The sequence below is a fragment of the Lissotriton vulgaris genome, chromosome 7 (assembly GCF_964263255.1).
Source record: "Lissotriton vulgaris chromosome 7, aLisVul1.2, whole genome shotgun sequence".
NCBI lineage: Eukaryota > Metazoa > Chordata > Amphibia > Caudata > Salamandridae > Lissotriton > Lissotriton vulgaris.
The window spans coordinates 1,705,339,263-1,705,367,052 of NC_141695.1; the positions used below are offsets into that span (position 1 = coordinate 1,705,339,263).

A 27,790-nucleotide genomic window follows, 5' to 3' on the forward strand; every position below is an offset into this window, starting at 1 on the left:
CTATGCAGACGCCCACCATATACATTTAAAAGGTAAAAGAACCATGCCAGCAAAGTAGTCCCTTGTGGGCGTGTCTGCGCTGTGCTGTGGGCGTGTGCTGGGGGCGTGACAAACACTGGGGGTGTGTGGTACGTTCTGCCTTCATGCCATGTCTCATATCGTGTGCTGTGGGTGTGTGCTGGGGGTGTGGGCGTGTGGGCGTGTGCGGGCGTGGGATTACAGGAAAAAAAGCGAGCGTTGTACCCAATATTTCATTGTTTTTTCTTCCCAGGTTCTGTACATTCCAGCTCCAGGTGTCCACCCTGCTCCCTTTAAATACCCCTGTACCCCATCATCATAACCCACCCTTACTCCTTAAAATACCTCAACACCCTTAAATACTAACCCATCTTAACCCTATAAATATACCCTGTATCCCAAAACCCAAACCTATCCCTAAACCCTAAAAATACCCCTGTACCACAAAACCCAAACCTAGCCCTGAACCTTAAAAATACCCCTGTACCCCAAAACCCAAACCCAGCCCTGAACCCTAAAAATACCACTGTACCCCAAAACCCAAACCTACTCCTGAACCCTAAAATACCCCTGTACCCCAAAACCCAAACCCAGCCCTGAACCCTAAAAATACCACTGTACCCCAAAACCCAAACCTACCCCTGAACCCTAAAATACCCCTGTACCCCAAAACCCAAACCTACCCCTGAACCCTAAAAGTACCCCTGTACCCCAAAACCCAAACCTAGCCCTGAACCCTAAAAATAACCCTGTACCCCAAAACTCAAACCTACCCCTGAACCCTAAAATACCCCTGTACCCCAAAACCCAAACCAATCCCTAAACCCTAAAAATACCCCTGCACCACAAAACCCAAACCTAGCCCTGAACCTTAAAAATACCCCTGTACCCCAAAACCCAAACCCAGCCCTGAACCCTAAAAATACCACTGTACCTCAAAACCCAAACCTAGCCCTGAACCCTAAAAATACCACTGTACCCCAAAACCCAAACCTACCCCTGAACCCTGAATACCCCTGTACCCCAAAACCCAAACCTAGCCCTGAACCCTTAAAATACCCCTGTACCCCAAAACCCAAACCTACACCTGAACCCTAAAAGTACTCCTGTACCCCAAAACCCAAACCTAGCCCTGAACCCTAAAACTACCCCTGTACCCCAAAACCCATACCTATCCCTAAACCCTAAAACTACCCCTGTACCCCATAACCCAAAACTATATCTGAACCCTTAAAATACCCAAACACCCCAAAACATATACTTCAGTACCCCATAACATATACCCCTATACCCATACTTACCTTATCCAAACATTTAAAAAAAAACAGACTTTTACCATTCATGCATTTACAACGAATTTCGTTGTAAATGTATGCGTGGTAAAAGCATATAAAATGTAATGCCATGCGTTATAATGGCATTGCGGAGTCATGATACTTTCGTAATGAAAGTATGCGGAGTGATGGTATGCGGAAAGAAAGTTGCGGAATAATGGGTGTTTACCCTCCCCCGGTAAGTACATTGGTGGCACGGCGGCCCACATCTCCAGCAACATACTCATATTTTTTCACCACCCATTTGAAAAATGCACAGGTCTCTCTCATTGATGGCCAGCACCGACATACACTTTTAGACACACCTCCCACCACAAGTTCTAGAATTGCAAACTTTAGAGCCCGGGAGCTACGTTCGAATCTCGGCATCAGCTCAACATCCTGTGATTCCAGGCAAATCACTTTGTCTCCCCGTGCCTACCACAAATGAATGTGTTCTTCTGTAATGTAAATTGTGCTCATGCCATGTTGTCGAGTTCGCACTATATAATATTGCAAGGAAAAATAAGGTAGGGAAACTCGAGGTCACACACTACTGAACGCGCACTCTTAAGTCCATCAGCAGTGCACTGTGAATCGGAGCGTTTCACAGGCCTGTCACAGATAAGAAATGCCATCAAAACGAAATCCTACAAAACAATATACTACTGGCCGGCAGCAAGTATGTTATGTTATGTTAGTATGAATTTGTAGAGCGCACGTTCACCCCAGGGTTTCTTGGCGCTGTGTGCCGCTGGGGAACCCGTCCTGGCTTTCCCTGTGAGATGGTCCCTATTGGGCATCCCCAAGGGGAAGCCAGGCATCCCCGGCAGTGGAGATTAAGCAAGCTATTGCCCAGAGTTGCAGCGTGGGACCCATGGTTAGAGAGGCATGTCAGGGAGGCACCGAGGCGAGATTTATCGAGCCCGCTGACATTGGTTCTGTACCCTGCCGCGTCGGGAATTGAACTCTGGTCCCGGGCCGACCTCTGCTTCTGGGTCTGCCGCCTCTAACCGGTGAGCCACACTTCTCACTCAAGGGTGTATTCCAGATGTCAAAGAATGTTATCACAATGGTACAAATTGTCTGGACTGTGAATGTGGCTAAATGTAAACATAACTCACCCCTTGGGTACGACTGAAACAATATTGTTAGACGGCAAGCAAATCCCAACCAGGGACTCAGCCCTCCCTCAAACACCATTAATCGTGCCATGGACATTTCAAATTTAACAGTGCTTTCAAAATAGAAATCTGGATCTCTGTTGCAGATTACGCTCTTTATGTGAATCACAGAAAATCAGGTTACCTTCTATTCAAGTGTTGCCCCATACAAAGACACCATGACCTTTCTTCGTCATCTAGCATTACACTGTAGAGAAATCCTGCAGAGAACATCTGAAATGTGCCACTAAACTCTGAAGGAATTCTACTTCTAAACCTTTCCAAATGTTCTAAAAGTGCACAAAATCTGGCACAAATCGACCATCACAATAAAGAAAGCAAGGGATGCCTCACATAGATATATTAAAACAGTGCCAGGGAGATCAGACATTTTCACCAAATGTATACTGCCAAAAATAAGCATGGGCAATTTACAACATGTCGTATTCACGGTTCTTTAAAACAAGGGTTTATAATTCAGTGCAAACTCCAATGAACATCCAGTCAAGACCCCCCCAAACATTCAACCAGAGAAAGCATATCGCTAAACACAAAGGCAGGTGGAACAAGGCCTCTATCTGCAAAACTAAGAGCACTTTATTTTGGTGATGCTGATACAGTACTCCGCATCCATGTTACATCCTTAAATGTGTGCTAAAATGTTCTCAGTACGGGGAGGCACGGTGCAAGATAAAGCATTATACCATCAGCATAAAGGCTGTTTTGAACTATATTAAGAAGGTAAACTGTATCTCAGATGTCCCCAAACTCCACTTTCATCACAGCAAAAGACTCAATAAACAAAACGATCAAAAATGGGGACAGAGGGCAATCTTACTGGGCTGCCTTTAAGATGTCAAGTACTCCAGCATGAGAGCCACTGAAGAAGAGCTAAGCAGTTGCGCCTTCATACATTTCTGCCACCAATCTCGTTTTTTAGGGACATAAGAGCACTGAAACGATGCAAAGTAAACTGGACAGTCTTGCAACATCTCCAAGGGGCTGCATGAATGTCACGTTCACTCGGAAGAATACTGGGTAAGCTGCAAAAAGTCATGGGCAGTACGGCAACATTTCTAAGCCATATAAAAGAAGTAGTTAAAACTCATCATAACATTAACAAGCACAAGCAATGAGGGGGCAGGAGAGCAAGCACAATCAACGAGGGGGCAGGAGAGCAAGCACAAGCAACGAGGGGGCAGGAGAGCAAGCACAAGCAACGAGGGGGGGCAGGACAGCAAGCACAAGCAACGAGGTGGGGCAGGGGAGCAAGCACGAGCAACGAGGGGGCAGGACAGCAAGCACAAGCAACGAGGTGGGGCAGGGGAGCAAGCACGAGCAACGAGGGGGCAGGACAGCAAGCACAAGCAACGTAACCTGGAGCAGTGGAGTAGCAAACATACCATGGGCCCTAGAGCAAGCAAAGAAAATTGACCCCCGAACACAGGCTGATAAATTAAATATGGCAAGGTTCAGTGGGTCTCTGTGCCCCGGTGCCACTGCACCTGCTGTACCATTGATAGCTGCGGCCCTGGCTTCGAGGAAGAGAGGAAGAGGGGAACAGGAACATTTAAGAGCTATGAGAATGAGCAGAGATAGGGGTGCAGTATGGAAAGAAAAAATAGGCAAAAGTGCCTTTATGAGGGAGTACAAAGAAGCATGTCATAGAAAACTAAAAAACTACCACCCTCCACTGTTCCCTGACTCACCAGATATGAAGACAGGCGAGTGCTTCCCCCGACACATCTGCCAGCCGGGCCTTGCTCACCACTGATAGACTGCCTTGATGTGAATGTGTTCCAGTGACTAAATGGTGGAGCTTGAAGAAATGGGTGATAATCCCAGCATCTGACCGAAAAGTGTGATTTTGAACAAATATACAACTGTGTAACTGAACATGTAATAAGCTATAGTGTTGTCAAGTATTATACCATCTACGTTCCCCACGCCTCTTTCCATCACATCCTAATTGCTGTCATCAAACCTTTCGATACACAGAAACTCACCTATAAATCTGTTGTCGGTGTACCTCTGCTGTTGTACAAATATTGTCTTAGGGTGCTCCGTTGTGATACAAATTAAATGCACGAAAACATATCATAAGTGGCTCTAGTATTCTATCCCACAGAACGGAAGAGTTTGAATATAATTCTCAATTCTCGATCATATTTTAGATCTATTAACCGAACATTTTGCAAATGTGGCCGAAAATAATCTCCGTCTTTTTGCTAGCATTGGATTAACAGAAGTATCTCAGGGGCTCCTTTTGTCTGCGGCGTCTGCCATTAACTCTCGCATTGCTCGGTAGCCTGGGGGGGGTAAAGTTTTTTTTAAAACTTATTTATTTTATTTTTTTATTTATTGGCAGGATGAAAAACATACAGAACTGTCCGCCTACAACCCTTCTCAGGCCAGCATTACAGTGAAACAGATTTGGAAAGCACATCACTAAGTTGCGAACAGCGTGCAAGTCATATATACTCAAACAGGTGTCACGGATGGACGACAGCACTCCGCCCAGACTGTGATATCATACAGCGTAACATTTTAACATTTTCGCCCCCACCTCCCCCCCGAACACCCTGTCCCAACAACCCCCCTCCCCCATTGTGGCTCCGGTTACATGGCTGTGCAGTTATGGTGAATGTAGTATTTAGCTCTGTTGTGCGGGCTCCCAGATCGCCCTCGGGGCTTGCCCAGGGGTTCACCACCACTAGACCCATTCTCTCTCCCCCCGACCAAGTCATAAGTCAATATGCCACCTTGGTGGCTATTCCCCAAGTTACCTACTCTATCGTGTGACTCCGCATCGCCCTGCTACTCCTGTTCTGCCTGTGGGCCTGTATCAAGCGGGTCTGGCTGCCCCTCCCTTTCCCGCACCGGGGACTCCTCTACAGTGTCTTTTGAATTCATGTAGGTCCGGTACAGTCCCCAGAAGTTCTTAGGCCGGCTCCTGGGAGGGAGCAATTCACAATATATTTCTGATTGTGTGTTACAAAACAACATGTCACTGGACCATCGTTTCATGGTAGGTAAGGGGCCCCTCATCCAGCACATCGCCACTACTCTTTTTGCAAGCAGCATGCCCATGCCTACCAACTTTCTCACTGCCACAGGCACCCCTTTCGAGTATCCAAGCAGGGCAAGGGCAGGGTCCATGGCCAACTCTAACTCCACTATGGCGCCCAGTTCATCAAACACCGCTCGCCAGAATTTCCGCACCCCCGGGCAAGCCCAGGCCATGTGCAAAAAGTCCGCCACCGGTGCACGACACCTCTCACACTCCGGGGTCTCGCGCAGTCCATATCTCTGCAGTCTCTCCGGCGTGTAGTACACACGCTGCAGGTATTTGAAGTGGACCAGGCGATGCCGTCCGTTCAGTGATATTTTCCTAGAGTTCGCGCAGCAGTATGTCCACATATTATCGTCTATTTGGATATGTAAGTCACTTTGCCAGGCTAAGCGCGCCTTAGTGTATCGCAACGCAGGGTGCTCATGGCCTATTTTGTAAAGCTTCGTTATGAGTTTTTGAGGTGCAGCCGTGTTGATGACACATGTCAGCTCTGGGACTTCGGGTGGCTCCTCCAGGTCTGGGCCCAACAGCTCCAGACATGCACTTCGTACCCTATGGAATTGGAATCGCTGCAGCTGTGTGGGCTGTGTCCCCCCCCGCGTTTACGGAGAGCGCCGCAAACACCTGTTTCCGCTAGTGTGGGCAGCCACAACACCCAATGTATAGGTATGTGCAGGGAGTACAGCAACTCTTTGTTCTGTCTTCGCAGTAGGGAGTGCCAAGCATGGTTAGTTGTCATAATAGAGTCCAGTGTCCCCACTCTACGATCCACAGGGCCGCAAATCGTTGCTGGGAGGGGCACAGGGTCTGCGAACAGTTTTTCCATGATCACTTGCGGAATATCTGGACTACCGTGGATCCACGTGTGGAGATGGGCAGCCTGTGCAACCCTGTAATACCTTTCCATATCTGGAGCGCCAAGGCCCCCCTGCTCGTACGGTAGCATTAGAACATACCATTTCACTCTGGGTTGTTTGCCGCCCCAGGCCAACCGAATGAGTAGTTTGGTCAGTGTAGCAAAAAAGGCCTTGGATAACACAATAGGGATATTGTTGAAGAGGAATAGAAACCTCGGGAGTACCACCATTTTCATTATGGCTATTCGTCCCATTAGAGATAGTGGTAATTTGGACCAGATCTCCACGTCATCCGCCAATTTGCTATAGGCCACTCCGTAATTCTCTCTGGTCATAACATCAGGGTCGGTGTGCAGCTTGATCCCCAAATATCGAATTGGATCCGTAGTCCACTGGAGCGGATACTCCATGTCGAAGGGCTCTGTGACGGGAGTGAGAGGGAACGCCACTGACTTGGACCAATTCACCTTGAGTCCTGAGAGTGCACCAAAGTGCACCACTTCCCTCAGGACTGAGGACAGGTTATTAGCCGGGTCTCTGACGTACGGGAGGGTGTCATCAGCGTAGGTAGATATTCCTATCTTTTACGTTGGGTAGCTGATGGCCTCGTACGAGTGGTATTCTCTGATCGCACAGGCCAAGGGCTCCGCCACCAGAGCATAGAGGAGTGGGGAGAGAGGACATCCCTGCCTGGTGCCCCTGCTGATGTCGAACGGCTTCGAGACCCTATCGCCCAGTCGGACACGCGCCGTGGGCCTGTAGTAGAGTGCGCCCAGCATTTGGAGGAACAATTCTCCCAGTCCCAGTTTTCTAAGGACTCTACTCAGGAATGGCCATTCTACTGAATCGAACGCTTTCTCCATGTCTAGGAACACCGCGATCGCCTTGGTGTCCTGTCGCGTGTGCTGGATAGTCCCCATCACCGTACTTATATTATAGGTGAGGTTGCGCGTAGGGATAAATCCCACTTGTTCAGGGGCTACCAGGTCTGGGGCAACCAACACCAAACGAGCGGCTAGCACCTTCGCATACCGTTTGGCGTCCACGTTCAATAGGGATAGCGGTCGGTATGAACTTGCTTGTGTAGGGGGTTTACCTGGTTTAAGGACCATAACGAGCATTGCCTCTCTTATTGAGGGCGGCATGGTACCTTCCTCGCAGATATCGTCAAAGAGCATGGATAGATGCGGGAGAAGCCTGTCTTTAAATGCTTTGTAAAAGCCTACCGTCAGACCGTCCACTCCAGGGGCACTATCGGGCCTCATACTATCTAGCACATCCGAGATCTCTTCCTGTTGAATGGGGGACATCAGGAAGTCTCTTTGCCAGTTCTCGAGGAACGGCATCTTGATGTAACTCAGATAGCTATCAATCTGTTCCTCAACCCCGGACAGCTTAGTGACGTATAAATCTGCATAAAACTTTTTGAATTCGGCTAGGATCTCCCCCTCCTCAGTGAGCAACCCCCCTGCCTCCGATTCCAGCTCCGGTACCACTTGTCTTCTCCTGGTGCCTTTCATTATTTTGGCCAGAAGAGAGCCAGGGCGCTCCCCCTCACCATATGCCCGGGCCGTTGCGTATTTGCCCATGTGCCGGATTTCCCTGTCCGCCTCCTCATTGAACTCTTTCAGTAGCTCCTGCAGTTCCCTAGACCCCACTGCGACTATGCCCGCTATTTGTTGCTTCTCCAAGTCTGCAATCTGTCTCTCCAGATGTGCCAACCTCTGTCTAATGGCTTTCAGCACACTGGAGTGTTCAGCCATCGCCACTCCCCTGATGCAGACTTTAAATGCTTCCCATACAGTTCGGAAACTGTCGACTGACCCTATATTCTTTTTAAAGAACGACTCTATCTCCTCACCTAGCTCGCCCCTGAACCCCTCGTCCATTAGTGAGTAAGGGGGGAAACGCCATGTGAATGGGGGGATTCTACGTTTGGGGTGTCAAGTATCAGTAGTAACGGGGAGTGGTCTGACAGCGTGCGCGGCAATATCTCACACTTTCGCACCAGCTCGAGCAGGGAATGCGTGGCCAGCCAGTAATCTATCCTGGTGTGTATGTTGTGGTAAGCAGAGTAATGAGTGTAGCCCCCTCTGTCCTGGTGTCTCACCCTCCAGACATCCACTAGTTCCAAGTATACCATTTCGGCCTGCATTTGTATAGCGGCAGCCGCTGGACGTCTGGGGGGGCCTGCGGATCTGTCCAGCTCAGTGTTAAATATCAAGTTGAAATCCCCCCCCCCAAAGCATTCTAGAGGGGCCCGCCCCACACAGTGCTTGGCTGCAGCCGCATAAAAGTCGGGAGAGTCATAATTGGGGCCGTACACATTCATGACCACAAAATCATGTCCTTTACCCACACACCTGGACAACACAAACCTCCCCTCCGGGTCAGCGCTCAGTAGCGAGAGGTGCAATTTGGACTTAGGATTAACCCACGTGAGGACCCACCTCGCGTGAGTCGTAAAGCCCGCATGTGTGATATTCCCCAAGAGCCCCCTATAGGAGAGCATCTTGCTGGCATTAGGCAGGTGCGTTTCCTGTAGTAATGCCAGATCTATCTGGTGCCTCTGCAAGTAGTGTAAGACTTTGCGTAGCTTGCGGTAGTCATTGAGCCCACTAACATTCCAGGTCTTTGCTTTGAAGGACTCGTATTCCCCACCGAGTTCCCAGGTTGCGCCTCAGCCATAACCAACCAAGTGATCCATTTCATGAGCTCTCAGTATCTTATTCTGATCCCCCACCACATATGGAATCCCAATAGTTGGGGCGCGGGTGTGTGAGCCAACAGTCGTTTTGTGTACAGTAGTAGACGTGTCCAAAATGTCCGAGAGCGGAATCTCGTGTAACCTGACCCGTGGGTTGGGGACCCGCACACTAGCACACAAACCACTTAGAGCACTCAGCCAGAGGATCACAATCATCATCGACACAGATTTCTCCAATTCACCTGGAGACCACCCACCATGCCCTAACCACAACAAGACTCCCAAACCCCCCCTCCTCCCACAGTCTACCAACCCCAACCTGGTCAGACCGACACCCCTACCACCCCCCCCACTCCCCAACCAGCACCCGAAACCAATCCCCAAACTGGGCCCAATGTGGGCCCGAATTGCTGACAGCGCTAGGGCAGAGGTCGCCAAACAGATCCCCTTGTCCTGTTCCTTCAGTTTGGCCCTTCAGGCGAGTATCACAGGTCTGACCCTACACCATCACCCTTCTCGTATGTGCCGACATCGGCCAAGTCATGCCCCAAACAACTAGATAGTGGAGTCCCGTCTCGCCCCACCCCGCATAAAGGCTCCGCATCAATCGATTCCTGTCTAGAAGACATCATACATCATGCTGTCCCCAAGTCGCAAAAGAGTCAAAAACATTGCGCCCAGCTAGCGGCGCCACTCCAGCATGCAAGGATCTCACCCGGTATGGCCGCTATCATCATCTCCTCCAATGAACACAGGGGCTCCGTGGGGCTCCCGCCCGCACTCCGGAGGGGCTGCAGTTCAGTTTACGAGTTTGGAGGTCACCGCCTGCCTCCATACCTCCGCGCTTCCCATTCAGTCTTGTTCTCCTAGGTCGTTGTTGCCATCTGGCTCCCCATTCTGGCTCTGAGGGCTATTGCGTCGTTCCTTGGCCCACACCTTCAACGATTTTTGCAGTTCCTTAGGGTCTGTGAAGAAATGCGAGCGCCCCTGTCTGTTGATTTGCAGCTTCGCTGGGTATAACATAGCGTAATCCAGTCCAAGTTCCCGGAGCTGTTGCTTGTATGGGGCAAAGTGCCTTCTCTCCTCCTGGACTTTCGCCGTAAAGTCCGGGTACAGCAATATGTCCATTCCCTCATACCGCAGCTTCCCTTTCTCCCGAGCTGCTCTGAGTGCCGCGTTTCTGTCTCTATAATTGAGCAATTTAGCGATGATTGGCCTGGGGTTGGCCCCCGGGGGTGGGCGCGGTCCCAGTGTGCGGTGTGCGCGTTCCACTATAAACATTGGTGAGAAGACACCCTCCCCCAGGAGAGCAACCAGGAGTTTTTCGACAAACAGCTCCATCTTACCCGTTGGGGTCGTTTCTGCCACTCCAGTAATGCGAATGTTCGATCTTTGAGAGCGCGCCTCCAAATCTTCGGACTTGTCCTGGATGACCTGCAGCAGTCTGCTGAACTGTTTGCGGTCACTGTCCCATGTCGTCTGCGCTTCCTCTGCTTCAGTTAAGCGCCTCTCCGTCATGTCTAGTCTTTCCGCATGCTTGTCTATTCTCTCGGACATGCGGTCCATGCGATATGAGAGCGCATCAATTTTGGTGCCAATCGCCGACATGCCTTCTCGTAGCCCCTTTTCCATAGTTGTCAGCATGTCCTTGATCTCCGCACAGAGCGAGCCCTCCGGCTCTCCGCCTCGTGATAGTGTAGTCTCTGTTCTGGCTCCTCCTCCTTCTGCCGGTGTTGGTCAAAGGATAGTTTGGTCTGAGTTCTATCACCTTTCCCCATGTCTGCTCCGAGTGGATAGGGAGTGCCCGTGCCCCGGGATCGTCAGGGGCCGCCTTTACCGTGGGTGGCTGCTATGTGATCCACTTCTCGCTGCGCCTCGGCCGGGTCCCAGCGTGTTGCGAGGCCCCCCACTCAGGGCACGTATCCCTCGGCTCAGGCCTCTGGTCCCTCTGGTGCACGGCTGCGTAGAACTGCGGCCAGATACCCGTGCTGCAGGCACCCCAAAGAAAAAGGGGTGGGGAGGGGGGGAGGTGGCAGGGGGGAGCTGATGCCTCTCAGATGTTGTCCCCAAAGCAATTCCTCCACGGGTCTACGTGGAGAGAGCCGTCTCTCCGCAGCCTCCGCGTCGTTGCTGCACAGTGTTGTACGTGCCCAGATGCCAGACTGGCCTGGTTGCCCCCTGTCAGATAGGCCACTGCTGTAACGGAGTTAGTGCCTTCGCACTGGGGATAGCACTAGTCCATACATCCCCTCTTATTTGCTCCCCGCTGCGTTCCCTCCGTCCATGTACCTGTCGGTGCTCCCAACGTGTGAGGCTCACAGGGGTGAGGCCTCCGCCATCATCGACCACGAGGCGCCTGCAGATGCCGTGCCCGCGTCCACTCTCCGGGCTTCCAAGTGGGGTGCACAGGCGCAGTCGGGCTCCCTTTGGGCTGCAGACCCCTCCGCCTGCCCTCCGATCCTCGCAGCAGTCTCCAGATGAGTTATCAGGCTCACCCTCACCGGACCTCCGGTGTTCTCCGGGAGCCGGTCCCGACAGCGCCCGCACGTAAGGTGATGCAGGGCGGGTTGCCAGGCAGGAAAGACCGGTGATTGCGGCCCGGTCCGGCGCTCGCGGGAGGAGCTCGCTTCCGTCGGCTCTCAGGGTCGTCACGTGCTGGGATTCACACCGGAGTCAAAGCGGGGGGAACGAAGGGGGCCCCCGCAGTTTTGGTGCCCGGCCTCGTCGGTATAAGGATCAATTAGCGGATTTTGCCAGGGTGATGGTGCGGAGCCTCGCGCTTATGCGTCCCCCATCGACGCTGGCTAGCTCCGCCCCCCCTGGGGGGGTTAAAGTTCAGCTCCCAGCAGGGCACGCGCTTTCATCGGAGAAGCAAGGATTAAACAAGGGCCGGGTGTTTCCTTCCCCTTTTCGTGAGAACCGGTGATTTATGGAGCGGTGGGCATTAAAGTATTTGTATAAACTGCCCACATTCCAAATCGTAATCGATTTTCGAACTCGGGACATTGATTGCCAACACATGAAGATATTCCCCTTCCTACATCCCCTCAGCCCCCTCTGGCGTCGCTCTCTTTTCAGCCGTTTGGCGCTCCTGCTCCGCGTGACAGGCTGTGTCTGTCTGTATGTCTATGGGTAGAAGTGTCAGGTATGCACTTTAAGGTCGTGTGAGGTGCTAAACGAAAAATGTATTAAATCGTGCGAGAAATTATGTGGCAACTGGCATGCACAGACAACAGAGAGTATCATGGCTAGCCAAATACACCTGCACCCTAAACCGAGACTGAACCCCAAGGAGAAGCTTAAAATAAGAACGGACTCCCCACATACAGTAAGACTCTTGGTTACGACGGAAATAGCCCACAAAGGAAATCCTCTAAGTTGTTATTGTCACGTACAAACAGAATAATAAAACGTGTGGAACTCTGTTTCTTCGTAGTTTTCTTTTGCCTTCCATACGGTCAACAGCCTTTATAGCTGACACAAACATACTTACCCGAGCACTTTGAGGCAAGAGGGATAGTGGAGATTCTCTGTCCCCGAATGAAACCAGTCCTACAACGATGTCGGGCAGAAATGGCTGCCACAAAGCTCCGACATTTTCGGAATCGGGGGCGTGTTTTTTGTTGAGTGACGGATGACGTCACGGTGAGAAAGAACGCAAAAAACACACCCCCGAATCCGAAAAAGACGGAGCTTAAAGGGAGTGACGCCCCTCTCCTCCAATGGCTGGCCAGCATTTACGAGGCCAGTTAATGGAGAAGAGGGGCGGGTTCAAGCCCCCTAACTAAAAAACATTAAATCTTGGGACCGAACTGCGGAAGCGCAGCCTACGGTCCTCGACCTAAAAATAAGGAGCCTTGGCAAAGGAACGTGTTTTTCTATCATTCAGTGGTGTCTATATACATCCCTATTCTACCTCTCCTTCTGTCCCCAAGATCAAGGGGGACCGGGGCTTGGTTGGAATGGATAAGTCAAGGATCTAGGTTGGGACAAGGATGAATAATGGATACATACCTTTCAATCATGCAACAAAACAGTCTAAGACATAAACAGGAGTCCAGTGAGCCTCCAGAACTGTCACTAAAGAGGTGGTAAGCACTGGCAGGCAAGATCACTGCATAGAAGGGAGATGGCACAAATGGTGTCATGCACGCTAGTATACAGTGGCATTTAGCAACAACTAGATTTAACTGGTACCACAAACTGATTAGTAAACCTGCACCTTGGGATAGTAGACTTGTAGGCCAGTCATGCCCTGTGCCATAGTGATGAATCAGACAGGACACAAATGTTATGCCTAAGTGAAGGTTCAGTTCCTCTACCCTCTCCCTTTGTTCTGCATGTTCACAAGGCCCTCACAGCCCAGTCTCTTTACCCAAGCTCCATACTTTTTGGGTCTGTAGTATCCTGCTACAGAATGTTTCTGAATAATTAAACAGATTACCTAAACTATTCCTTCTTGATACAGCTAATGTAGCACCCTCACTTGGTGACACCAAGTACTGCTATTTCCTCTTTCCCTAGCATACATGTCTTCTTTTTTACAATCTGGTCCTTGGATCAGGAAACAGAGAGAGGCCCCACAAATGTTTTGGCCCTTGGCCCCACCACACCTTCTGACAAGCCAAGGAACAGGACAGCCTTACCTCAACAGTCTGGTAAAGGAATTCCAAAACCACCTGCCAGTCGCAGCGACCAGAAACTTGATGACAAGAAGGAAGAGCAGGACATGCCGCTGCAGCCATTTCTTCTCCCGCAGCTGTTCGGAGGCGCATATAGCACGTAAGGGGCTGAAGAAGGAGACTTTCGGGGCAGCGGTGGCATTCCTTCCATGGGCGAGAGATTCAACACTGCTGCTGCTGCTGCTTTCAACCTCTCCTCCTGTGAAGACAAATGCCATGGGTTGATCCAAGGAGCACAGTCTTAGGGGTGGATTGGCCTCAAGAATACCTACTGGTATTGTCCAGCCAGAGTGAACCATAATATCCGTCCGGCTGAACTAAATTAAATGGCATTAAGAACAGTGTCTCTAAAACAAACTTGAAATTGTATGAATAATAAAACAAAATATTTTCATTACAAATACAGCATCATTTTTGCACCTGGTTTGAACTTTACTCTAGTATTTCAGGTTTTTGTTATCTGCAATAGTTTAAATCCCTTTCCTCTGCCCATCAATTGGGCATGTTGACATCATCCGGGTAAAACTATCATATTTTTAAAAGCCCAAACAAAGCGATCAAAGGCATTTTTATAACTTGTGATGCATTTAATTTAAAAAAATTAAAAATCCAAAGGTGGATGATGGAGCAGATCCATATTTTTGCTCAAAAAGACGTGGCCCCAGAATAGCAAAAGAACCTTATTTTGAGTTTGGTGGCCCAATGGACTGCCAACCCCACGATGGCAGTACGGCTACCGCTGCACCAGTGGTCCGATCACCCTATAACACATTGGGTGGTCGGACCGCCAGGGAACCGCAATCCCAGGAGGTCTATAAACGGTCAGAGGCCCCTAATATGCTGGTGATGCCGCTATTAAATGTACATTGGGGTGGTGAGATGCACACCTTATAGTCCCACATTTATATATGGATACATGTGGGAGGACTATAAGGTGTGCATCTCACCACCCCAATGTACATTTAATAATTTTCGTCTCACCTTTGGAGAGATCGCACCCGTGGAATGAAAAAACGAAAAAATGATTAAAGCAAAGATTAAGTAAAACATGAGAAGCAATGGAAAGATCTGAACATATTTTGACAATGACTGACACAGGAGTTGAGTTTCCAGTCAGTGGTTATAAATATTCTGATTATTTGCATTGTTTACCATGAAAGAGGGGATGATGAATTTTGGATTTTTTTAAGCACCATGTTGTATTTGAGACATTTTGATGCATCCTGGGTCATGTAGTGTTTAATAGAAAATCAACGGGGAAGGTGAAGGAGAGTTTTCACCTTTTGCCTGTTGTCTATCTCTGAGTCTCAAGGCTTGTGACATGGGATTTATCACCCGGGAGTAATTGAGTAAGGGCCATATGTATCAAGGCCAAATGGGTTCGCAAACGCCGAAATTCGCAGATTTTCGGCGTTTGCGAACTCTTTTTTGCAAAATGGTATGTATGAAGGAATTTGGGTGCAAAATAAGGAATCGCAAAATTTGCGATTCCTTATTTTGCGATTGCATGTAAGGAATCGCAAATTTTGCGATTCCTTAAATGCAATGTATGAAGCAAAAAAAAATTCCAAAATGCCCTTAAGGAATCACAAATTACCACCAACTTCTAGTTGGTGGTAAGTTGCGATTTCCTTGAAAAATGCACATTTCAGCATTTTTCAAAGTGCCATGTGATGCACATACATGCCCTTAGGGCATGTATGTGCACCCATACTTATTTCAGGGGTGCAACAGGGTATCCTTTAGACACCCCTGCACCCTTGAAATTATTCTCAATTTGCAATTTGAAAATTGCGAATCGCAAATTGAGAAAAAATTCCCATTCCTTCCTATGGGCCAGGAGGCCCATAGAAATGAATGGGAAAGTATTCCTTAATTGAGAATTCGCAATTTGCGAATTCGCAATTAAGGAATATCAGGAAATCGCTAAAAAATTGTGATTTTCTTGATACATACCAATTAGCGATTCTGACATTGCGATTTCTTAAAAATTGCTATTACAGAATCGCTAATTGGTATCTTGATACATATGGCCCTAAAACTTTTGAACTGCGTGCAGGTTCCGATTGAAACAAGTAGTCTGTAAGCATAAAAAGAAACAAACCGAGGCGAACAGTTTGAATTGCTGTTTACATGAAAAAATCTGGTATGCTGTTGGAGTGGGCAATATGGATAATGTTGCTTTTTAGGTCGAGCTCTGTCTCGACCTATTGTCAGCGAGTGGCTCCTCAAGGGAGGTCAACTGGTGAACGAGCGCGGATTGCTCCTCGTGGACGCGCATGCCCCCCCCCCCCTCCCTCCAGCCGTGCACATCTCCAGAAGCCGATTGCCAGGGTCAGCCATGCCTCTCCAGTCACATGCGCACACACACTGCATACACGCACGCGCACACACACACACTGCATACACACACGCTCACACACAGGTGCCAAGCCCCCCAAGCCCCACTTACCGCCTCAGCCGCCTCTCCTGACTTCTGCTGCCATCCACTTTGATAGAGTGGGCGCGGGCTTCTCCAAAAGACGGAAGTCCCGCCCCACGACTGCCGTGAGCGTGCACATCCCGAGACCGGAAGTTCGGGAGAGTGCACGCTCACGGCTTGTTATAAAACCCACTTGATGTAAATTGGTAAATTGTCGCGCATATAAAGTTCACTGCTCTGATGTTTTCTAGCTAGGTTGCAATACAAAAATACCATACATGCATTATGTTTGTTGTAAATGATTCCCGGTACATTTCAAAACTGGTAATTCTATCAAACAGAAATTAGTAATTGCATTCCCAGTTTGAGAGAACAAATAAAGGATTTACCCAGAGGCGAACGTTTTTTGGTCAGTATTATAAGCTGGGATGCAGGTGCCAGCTACTAAAACGCCATCTCCTTCTCGCGAGATTTGTCACTGCCTGGTTTGAAGCCGAGCACGCGCAGCCCTGAGGGAAACCGAGACAGTGAGGCGCAGCAGGGGCACCGCTTCATCCATCTTGCAGCCCCACTTTCAGTCACATTGTGCTATGTTTCCATGCACTCTTCACGCTGCCATTGTCAGAAAAACAATACCAGGCGTCATTCGTGCTCTGCGCAGTGCATTGTATTGTGAGCGTGCCTTGAAAGCGTCCGCTTGATACACGTTCGACTGCCCCCGGCAGTTATTTAATATTCCAGCCTGCTGGGGCAGCCCATTACCCGGCCAGAAACGCCGTCAGTCACATCGACTGTCATTATCCAGTGACCTCTGTGACCTTCTGCGCCATTAGCATGAGCTTTACAGTCAGGCTCATAGAAATCCCCAGGGGGCGCTTCGTCCGGGGGCTACAGTGGCGTCTCAGGGGTTACTCATGTACTGGGACGCTGGTCTCGGCATCGGCATTACGAACAGTCACTTATCCAATGCGAAGCTGTCGGACTCTGCAGTTAAGCTGACGCGCGACTGCCTCATTGCTTGTGTGGTGTTTTTAATGCTGCAGAACAATATTTAAAATGTTACTCAAGGTAGGTGTTTAAAATGCAATTGTAAAAACATTATTTAGACAGAACAGCTCATTAAAGGCTTGCTTTGCTTGTTTTTTTTTGTTTCTAATTTATCAACGTTCGAATGAGTGAACTGATGTGAGGGAAGCTTGCTTGGTAGCATATGCCCCTCGCATTTGGCCCTCTGGGCTCACACTGTATAGGCCATGGGTATTTGTAAACATTTTCCCAGCAGGGCTGGACTGGCCAAACCGGGCATCCCGGGGGCCAAAAAGTTTGGTCTGTGGTGCGGCGAGGGCAGCACTGATGCCACCATTGGGGTGGGGGTGGGGGGTTGGCTTTGTGGGTTGAAATGTAGGGGAATGAAGCATATACATCTAGTGGCTGAATTACATAATGAGAAACCAGAAAACCTGGGATTCATCCCGGCCAAGGCAATTGTTTTATTTCACTTTCCCTCCTTTAGGTCGAGCCTGTCAATGCGGGTGCGCATTGAGCTTGGGAGAGATATTGGGGCTCAACGAGAGCTTAACTGCACATGAAAGCCAGCCATCTGTTGCTTCCCCAGCGTGGTGCCGCCAGCAGCTTCACTTGAAAGGGATCCGCTCCGCCCCCTGCTGCATCAAAGGCTGTCATTTCGCACTTTTCACGGCCGCATTTCTCCTCCCCACAGCAATGCCAAGAGCTTGTTTGTATATTGTCTGCCATTGCTGAAAGTGTCTTTGGTTCATTTTTGCAAATTATTTGCTCCTTATGATCACGTCTCTGTCTTGCCGCATCTTTTTACACAGGAGTATGCAACTTTCGGCTTGCTGCACAATGCCGCTGCTTGTCTATCATTGTCTATCATCGTCGGAAGCTGCAAAGCGTGGCTAGAATAATAACCCGCCCACCCCTGTCTGTTGCTGAGAGCTGGCGGGGTGGCTGTGCAAAGGCAGCATTCTGCTCCACATGCCTCTCATTGCAGAGCTATCGCGGGATTAGCACTGTGTGCTTACAGTATTCATGTGTGTGTATATTACTGACAAATTTAAAGGCGACCTCTAGCACAAGGCCATATATGGAGCAGCCGCTGAGCCTGTTCTAGAGATTTGTTAGAAGAAGTGATCACTGTAAACTGTTTCTTCCAGAAGCTTCCTACCCGCGTTCCCAGCACCCAAAACAGTTTTTTTTCTCCTGTGAAAGTTATAAGGGCCAGCTACTTAAACAAAAACCTTGCTTGTGTGCTGAGTGCGTGAGTGTGTGTTTGTGTAACATAGTATGTGAAAGGGCTGTCATCAGCCTGTAAATGGAGCTGAGAGGTCTGTCCATTGGCCCGGTGCCCACTTGAAACAGGCTGGGGCAGGATTGCGTTGTCTTTCCAACTCAGTAACGTGATATTTAAGGCAGCGAAGCTCGTAAAAGTGGCAACTCTGCTTTCTTTCTCCCAAGAAACTACACCAGAATCATGACTTCATTGGATGGGCAGCACGGCCTGAAAGCACGTGGGCTTATCCAATTCGTATTTTGAGGCAAATTACTCTAAATTACACTATATTGTGTCCCACCCAACGGACGTCATGAGGAAAATACCACCAGGGACTCAAACGTGTCTGAGGCAAAAAAACTTTTAGATAAGGTCTCAGTAAAGATACATTTACTATAATACTTTTTTCAAATGTTATATCTGCTATGGTTATATAATTTGACGTTTTATACTACATAAACAACCAAAAATATAGATATATTGATGGTTATTTTTTTAAGTTCCCAACTAAACAACGTACATTGAAAGTTTGTGTTTCCATTTATAGAGGAGTGTCAAACCAAGTGCCTTAAAAATAAGTGCAATAAAATGTAATAAAATGTTACTGTATTTCAAGGACTGGGTTTAATGGGAAATACGGAATGCTTTGTAGTCTCCCTTACCCATGCATTTTGTAGCAGCTCAGACAAAATATTTGTTCCTATATAAATTCATCCTGTGCAAGATTTTAAGCTGTTCTCAAACCCGCCCTACCCCTCGTTCCCCTGCAAAGTCTGGACAGAGCAGCACCCTCCGCCCTTCTCCACTGTGCTTGACTTGTTTTTTTAGTGCTTACACATTCCTAATGGCACCTCTGGGTGCCTCTCCTCGCTTCAGCCCCCACTCCAGCCTCAGAGCGTGTGTATATTTCCAATGCTTGGGTAACATCCTAGGGCATCAGCTGCTTGTTTTCTTTACCGAGTACGTTCTTCCTGTGTGTGGTGTGGGCTTTCGATTCAGGATATATATATTTTATTGCCGTTTTCTCCTCAAGAATATACATTTGTTTGTACGTGGGGCCGATTTTTGCATTTTAAGGCATATAAACATAACAAGCAGGGGCAGATACAATTTAAGGAGACCCCAATTACTGGAAACTGCAAAGAGCAGCACTTCCTACTGCACTGCCTGGCCCACGGCCACGCCGACTGTCTGTCACCAATTCACCCGCCCAAAATCCAGAACTTCACCTTCAACCCAGATAGATAGAAACATTCCAAAGAAGCGTCCCAGATAGGGAACGCCGTGCAACTGCGTCATTGGTTTCACTTTCAGACATGCAGGTCACTGATGTTCTATTGCAAAAGGTTCCATAGTATGGCGTGGTATAGGTATGTATATAGTGCCTACTACCCCTTATGCAGCGCTGAAGTGGTTAGCGGACGGGTAGCATGCCACTCACTCTCTCTCTCACTCCACACAGCACTCTCTCTCTCCCTCCATACATCACTCTCCCTCTCCCTCCATACATCACTCTCTCTCTCCATCCATACATCACTCTCTCTCTCTCTCCATCAACACCACACTTTCACTATGTCCATTCCCAAATCACTTTCTATCTCTCATAGTCGCCACATTAATCACTCTCTCGCTCTCTCAAACCCACTAACAGCCTCATTCTATATCACAATTACCACATCACTCTCTCTCAATTGCCAAATCACACTCTCTCAGTTGCCAAATCACTCAATATAAATAGCCAACTCTCTCATGCCCACATTAAAAACTGCACTCTTGCTCTCAGTCTATACATCAGTCTCACTCTACCGCAATACATGTCTCTTGCTCACCCTCCATACATCACTCTATCTCTCTCACTCCAAAACACTCTATAACTCTATAAAAAACATACCTCAAGATTTTCAGAACTCACTCTCTCTCTATATCTCTATACAACACAGCCTCTTTCTCTCAATCTCTCTCATTCACAACATCTCTCGCAATCTCTCTATATATCCCTCACCACCTCTAGCTCTCTATACATCTCTCTACCTCAACACCTCTCTCTCTCTCTAGCTCACAAAAACACAAACACACTCCTACTCTCACAAACACACCACCTCGCTAACACACACCCACCATCACTCACACACACACACCCTCCCTCACACACACCCCCTCACACACACACCCCTTCGATCACACACACACACCCTCACACACACACACACACCCTCTCACACATAAACACACTATCATACACAAACACACTAGACGAAACAACAATAGCCGCCCAAAAAATAGACACAATCAACATAGGCCCCAACACCATAGCTAACAAGACTAGAAACAACACAACACTAGCACACACCACCATAGCACACACCACAATATTAGCCAACAGCCTAGCAGACATCATTGTGGTCGCCATGGAACACTATGTGCCTTTTTTCCATTTAATTTGGCATGTTGGCAACAAAAAGCGTTCACAACGTGTATGTAACAAGCAGAATCACTTCACAAATAAAAACACGTTTTCAACAGTGAAAAATTAAAGGATTTTTTCCACGTATTATTCTTCATGTGACATACATAGTTTTTGTATTGAACCCGTTAGGGAGTTTCAGCAAAAGAAAAACACAGAGGTGGAGTGGAGGTCGAAGACAAAATGTACAACTTTATTATAAACAAAAGCTCACTCTATCTATCACATCACCACAGCATCACTCAGCACCACCACAGCATCACTCAGGGGCACCACAGCATCACTGAACGCCACAGCATTACGTGTCGCCACCACAACATCACTCAGTGCCACCACTGCATCAATCTGTGCAACCATTCAACAACAACTGGTTCAAATATGTTCTATCAATGTTTCAAGCTTTATTACAAATGTCACAAAAAGATGTTAATATTTCACTTCTGTTCTTGGATTTTCGTCACAATAAAATACACTGAACATAATCTTCACAAAAGTTATTTACAAAACTTTAAGCTATGGCCATTATAAATTACAATAACTTTTATTTAAGTATTAATTATTTAAAAAAATTAAAAGCCATTGGTATGTGTAATATCAATACATCTAAGTCACGTAAATACAACACATATTGCATTACAAATGGTATAGGTGTCATATTTGCAAAAGTTATAACTATTGGCATTGTAAATGACAAAGCTATTAATTTCGCTATTTTCAAAACCAACACATAAATAAATAAAAAATGTGTCATTTACAATACCAATAGCTCAAACTTTCCTAATGCGAGACCTATTGCATTGCAAATGCTTGTTAACGAATGAAGGCTATTCACCACATGTTAGGGTAAGCGCAAATAATTATTTTTAGCTAGCGGCGCTAGGAGATATTATTTCTGTTTAAACAGAGGGTTGGATTGTTAAAACGTTAGCTGACTATGCAGTAATAGGCAAGAATAACATGGGTGTTTATGATGGGAGTAACAATGTTGAATTAACTTATTTATATTGAACTGGTCCGACAAATGTGCAAATATTCAAGTTTTTGGTAAAAGCTGCACTTTTTTCTGAGATAGTAAGTGTGATTGTAACAACTATGCTGAGTATAACTAAAACATATGTTTTTTATTGTAGATGCCCCCGACGAAGGGTTTTTATCCCGAAATGCATAGGGCTGTTTTCAAATAAATCTTAACACGTGGAACATATTCTTGCTCCTGTGTTGGTGTTGACACTTTTGTGAAAAGAATACAATGAATTGAACGAGTAGCTGGAAAAAAACAGATGAAAGGTTGAAATTTAAAAATATAAAATATGGACTAAAAAAGATGACAATTTACTGGAATTTAATTCATGTGATTCATTCAGTAAGGAGGCTGTGCGGCTTGGTGGAATCCGATGTGGTTCCCCTCGTGGTTGGTGATGCCGCTATGGCACAGCCAAGCATATTAGGAGGTTCCTCACCGCCAGTTTTCTTAGTGGTGAGCCTGCCATGAAAAGTGTGGTGGTGAGGAAACAAAGGGGGCCCACAGCGCCCCCTGGTGCCTCTGCGCCAGGGGATGCATGAAGGGGGGGCACATGGTGTGCCCCCCTGTCTGCATGCGCACCCAGTTTGGTGGTGTGGCAGCGGGGCGCTGGCGTGGCGGCCCGCTGCCACACTGCCAAAGTCACAATAAGGCCCTAAGTCCAGTGGCTCTGACAACAGGGAATCAAGCTTTTTTTGCAGACTGTGCTATTGAAAGGTTAGTAATGCTTAAGAAAAGGCTGGCTGTAGTGAGAGTGTATGTATCCTGCTAGCACCCCAGAGTCAGACTTTAGGCAAATCTAGCTCCAAAGGGGCTACAGACACCAGAAGCTACAGACAACATTTAATGACTTCTGCAGATGAAAATCAACCATCTGAAAGTCAAAGTAATGTTATTTTCAGAGTGTTCTTGACGTATCATATTATTATCTAGGACAATTCTTCTCATACGGCAAAAGGCAAAGCGATAGTAGGGAAGTAAAGGCAAGTCAACGGAATGATTTGGAGAAACAGTAGAGCACCTTCTAAACAGTTACAAAGTTTGAGCAAAGTATGCATCTCCCTCGTTCTGCTTTATCTCCTTAGGGGCAAAATCCCTCTAGTTTGGGAAGTTTTGGGCAGGTGCATCTTCTGGTCGCCCCAACTGATTCTCAGGTCTACAGGGTGTAAATATAGGAAGTAGGGTTGAGCTAATAGGGTTGGTAAGGTTGAAATGGTCATTCTAAGTAAATAAATTATTGCAGATGCGAGTAAAAAGGTAAATATTGTCGCTCGATGGATCTGGTGGGATGGGTAGTATTTCAGGGATGTGCTTGATGATTATTGGGTAGAGAGAGGAACTCCAAAGAGCACAGGGACAAGCATGACTCCTGTTACTCTGCCATGTTGAATGATGGTCTCTCAAGTCGAAGGAGAGAATAAAAGTTTGTTGAGAGTGGCTTCATGATTCACTTTATACCAGTTCATCATGACTCACTGCTTCAGGCTGAGCTGCATTAATTTTAGGAATATTTCCATTGCATCCTCTTTCCGTCTTTTAATGGTCTACTCAGAACTTCTGTTTTGGACTTCTTTATGTTTGATCTTTGTTCGCTTCTCCCCTGATCTTTTGCCTGCCACTGAGGTGAGCAATTTCAGAGCTGCTTCTTCATTTGCAAATCTTCTTTCCCTGTATAAAGCTCACTTTGCCTGGTTTAGGACTACTCGTGCTTGCACGCCAGTCTCAATGAGCTCTTCCTTCAACAACTACAAGGCCCTTCTCCTTGACTTTGCAGTCAGCCGCTGATCAGAAAAGGAGACCGCAGCCCTCCTGTCTCTTGTTAGCTTGCCCTTCTTTGGGGCAGACCTCAGAATCATCTCTCAGGTACTCATATCATCATCATTATTGTTAGATTCTCTTTTTAATGTTCCTGCATTTTGGGTCAGTAACTTTTTTGGATACCTGTACTGACAGTTTCCTGTGGCTGATTCAGTGAGTCAGGAATTGAATCTATTTGTTTAATATGGCTATTTTACCTGTGTTTCCATTAAGCTAGACTTTGATGAGGATGCTTTGCATGTAGAAATGGGGGTGATCAAGTTAGAGCTACCCCCTCGGTTTATGGATGACCGTCTAGCATAGACATGAAACTCGCCCTGGTCTCTGCCTATGGATGATCCTCTTGTGTCGGTTTGAAAGTCCACCACAGCTCTTCTTATTGGCCACTTTAAGGTTCTCTGGCAATGGGTCTCTAAACTTTCCTCAATGTTTTCCGCTTGCTTCTGTCTTATATTGATGTACGTCCTACTACCAATCCTAATTCAACCCTTCAAGACGGCCACCATTGAGATGCCTGCTGTTCACTGAATGCTAGCTTCCCTGTGGTAGTCCTACCTTTCTATTGCCTACTCAGCAAGGATGGTGTGGCCATCACCGAGATGTATGAGGTCTAGTATTTTTACTGGACTGACCAATATTTTCATACAAAGAAAAGTAAAAACAAAATCAGGAAAATTATCAGAACCACGTACTTTTTCTTTTCAAAATATAAAATGAATGTAAAAAATAAAGATGAAATCATTATTTAGTCATAGGTTTTATATAGCGCTAGCTAGACCAGAAGGTATCTGAGCGCTTTACATATAATGCAAGATCATTTGCATGAAGTACATGCAAAAATACAAAGAACATTGTTAGTCCGTAAAGGTAGTTACAATATGCGCACATAAGAACAGCATGAGTTAATGGAGCACATGACATAGTAGACAGCTGAAACAATACATCAACCATCGCAAAGGGTCAAGTCAGATTGGGTGTGCATGTTAACAGCAGGTTATTGCTGCCCAAACCAGTTATAAATGTTTTTAAAGCCAATAGAAGAATTAAAAACGATTTGACATAAGCTTATATTCTACTAACAGCTCATAGTCGTTACAGAACCCCAAAAACATACAAACGGGCAGCATTTTTTGCTGAGAGATATGGCAGCCCTCTCTAAAGCTACTGCCTATCATATGCACCAGTTTCATTTTACTGGTGTTAGGCAGGCAGGAAGGTTAACAAATGAGGAACGAACCTGTGTGCTGTGTAGTGGCAATTTCCCTCAGACATAACTGGAAGGGGCCCTCTGGCGGAGGCGCCTTTTCATCGGTACTCAAAAAGTCTATTGCACGGAGATTGGAGTCACGTTACACCAAAGGTGTTTTCTAAGACACCAATAATGTGCTTTGAATATTGGGTCTTCTGCACGTATCAGGGGCGGCTCTAGGCTTATGGCAGCCCTGGGCAGGGAGCGTAGGTAGGGGGCCCCGGAAGAGGGGGTCCGGGCGGGACGGAGCCCCCTTGGAGATCAGGAAGGTGTTTGGAAGTGGAACAGAGCCGAAGGCTGCCAATTCCCTGCCAGGGGCCGCACGCATATATGTATCCATTCTCAGAGGATTATTATATTAAGGATATATATTGGCCTGGTGGCCCCTGGGGTTTGGTGGCCCTGTGCAGATGCACAGCTTGCACATGCCTAAGGCCGCCCTGCACGTATGTTAGAATCTTTCGTGGAGCCCAAATCGCTACCGACATGCTGGGCCCCTCTATGGTGCCTGAGCACCTCACTCAAAAGAAAACACAATGTCAAAGGTCACATTTTGAGGTAGCGCCAGTATATGGCACCACCTACTGGAGAGTGAGGTTAACTGCGTCTTCTTGAATGTATCCCAAAAGCAGGCTATGTCGGCTTTTGTGATACATAAATACATGAGCTTGGGGCACACAGTCCCCTCTGTTCCTTCCTTGTGATAGATAGCCGGTTCCTCAGGTTTGCTGTGATGAAGTTCGAAATCAGATAAATGTATACATGACATATTTACCAATTTAAACTCAGAAACTTAAACATGCACTTTGCACATGTTGAGAAAAACGACACAGAAATAAGTAACAGCACTGTAACTGTAAAAGAGTGCTTTAAAAACGTAGAAAAAGTGAAACGACAATCAAAAAGATTTTAATATTTACTAATAAGGTGTAATAACATGTTACTTATAAAAGAAATTATTTATCAGGCCTTTACCTACAAAATAATGCAATTGTAATGATGCGATTTAGCATTTCTATTGCCTTTCGTTGTAATGCATCATACAAAGAATGTGGTGCAAAAAGTTAGAAGAACTAGCAACATAGCTGATATTTTCAGTAGTGCTATAGACACCATCAAGATTATAGAAAAGCTAAAATTATTTTAGTCAAAGTAATTTTGAGAATAATTTACATATATGAATGTTGAAATTTTGTGCTAAAAGGCCATAGTAAACCTTAGTCATTTTCATGTGTTAATACACTGACAATTTTATTATTTCTGTATATGAATTGTTGATATATTTCATTATGTTTGAATCTACCAAAGAGCTTTTCTTTTTAATTGCAGATGAAATGTTAGCTTAAATGCCTTTTTCCATGTTTCTTGCTGAACTGCATTATTTCATAGCTTAATACAATGGACATTCTTTTCATGTTTCCTAAATGTTGCTTTATCTGTTCTACATATGCAACATTAAGTACAGCTGGGGCCATTCTTCTAGTGTTCACTAAACAGTGAATTGGTGAGAACCTAAACTTTATACAGACCTCAAGGACTGCAACGATGTAAACTTTTTGTTTTCGACTAACCTGTGAGGATGGAAGGAGGAATTGATTCCAATGACATGTATGGGAAACCATGCTGGAGTATCAAAACCGTGTACCTTACGATTAAAGGACCAACCACATTGTGACCATTATGTTGTGATGACTGACCAAGTTGAGCGTCACAATGCTTATAAAGGGAAATATGCCAAAGGAGGGGGATGCCAGCATATTTTTGACGGTGACACATGCTCAATTTTTCCCGTATGCAAGGAGACCTATGCTTTAAAGGATCATCCTTTTACTTTTGGGTCAATTTGCTGATGCTGCTATCTTTGGCAGATTGATTTAAATTCTTCTTTGCTGAACAGGCCTGTTTTTTCTATCCCTCATGTTTTTTGCCTTTGAAAATGACTTTTTACTGCTGAACTTTCTTGGACTATCTGGTGAGCAACCAGATTTGCATTTCCCCTTTAGCTCATGCTTATGGACGTGCCCCTAGAGGACTTTAAACGTGATCCTTTTGCCCTTTGTTTTAAAACCTTTTGAATACTGTTAGGATAATGACCCATCTTTTGGTCCTTGATGGTGGTTGGAACCTGTAACTTCTATTTGATGTGAATCCTAAAACCATCCTCTGCCTTTGATGGTGGGAGGCATCTGTAATCTCTGTTTGCTGCGAGTTGTGGCAGGAATCTGTAACCTTTTGAACCATCTTCTTCTGGATTAGAACCTTTGACTACATGTGTGGTTTCATACAACATGCTGTAAGATTCTTTTTTATTTTTTAAACACACTTTATTGAGCCCTCAGGTTGAGTACAATACATCATTACAATTAGTTATGGCATTTTCATTTTTGTTGAACATTATCACCTGTTCGATGCTGTAAGATTCTTGATTGAAATGTTTAAAATGATACGTATATGCATTGATTTTGGATCATTAATACAATAACTAATTTATCTAATTTGCCTGAGTTTGTTATTGTATTCTGATGTTCATCCTTTAACACTGTGCTATTTGGTATTGATTCAGGATGCATAATTCTCACCCCTCCTATCGGCAGAGAAAGATCCATCAAAGGACCACTGCCTCTGTGGTAAGGTGTAGTAATGAGGAGTTGACTAATGGTAGAGGGTCCAGTACATTTAGAGCGGTTAGCAAAATCAGAAGAACGCCTTC

The 27,790-nt window shown here is 46.6% G+C and overlaps 1 protein-coding gene across 1 annotated transcript in view; it reads right to left on the reverse strand.

The window, feature by feature from the left end:
• LOC147706362 (SUN domain-containing protein 3-like) overlaps window positions 1-27,790 on the reverse strand; it is a 142,449-nt gene that overhangs the window by 65,212 nt on the left and 49,447 nt on the right. Inside the window, exon 3 of the mRNA XM_086929071.1 lies at window positions 13,778-14,012. Within this exon, the coding sequence (XP_086785197.1) occupies window positions 13,778-14,012 (235 nt within the window). The remainder of the gene's footprint in view (window positions 1-13,777; window positions 14,013-27,790) is intronic.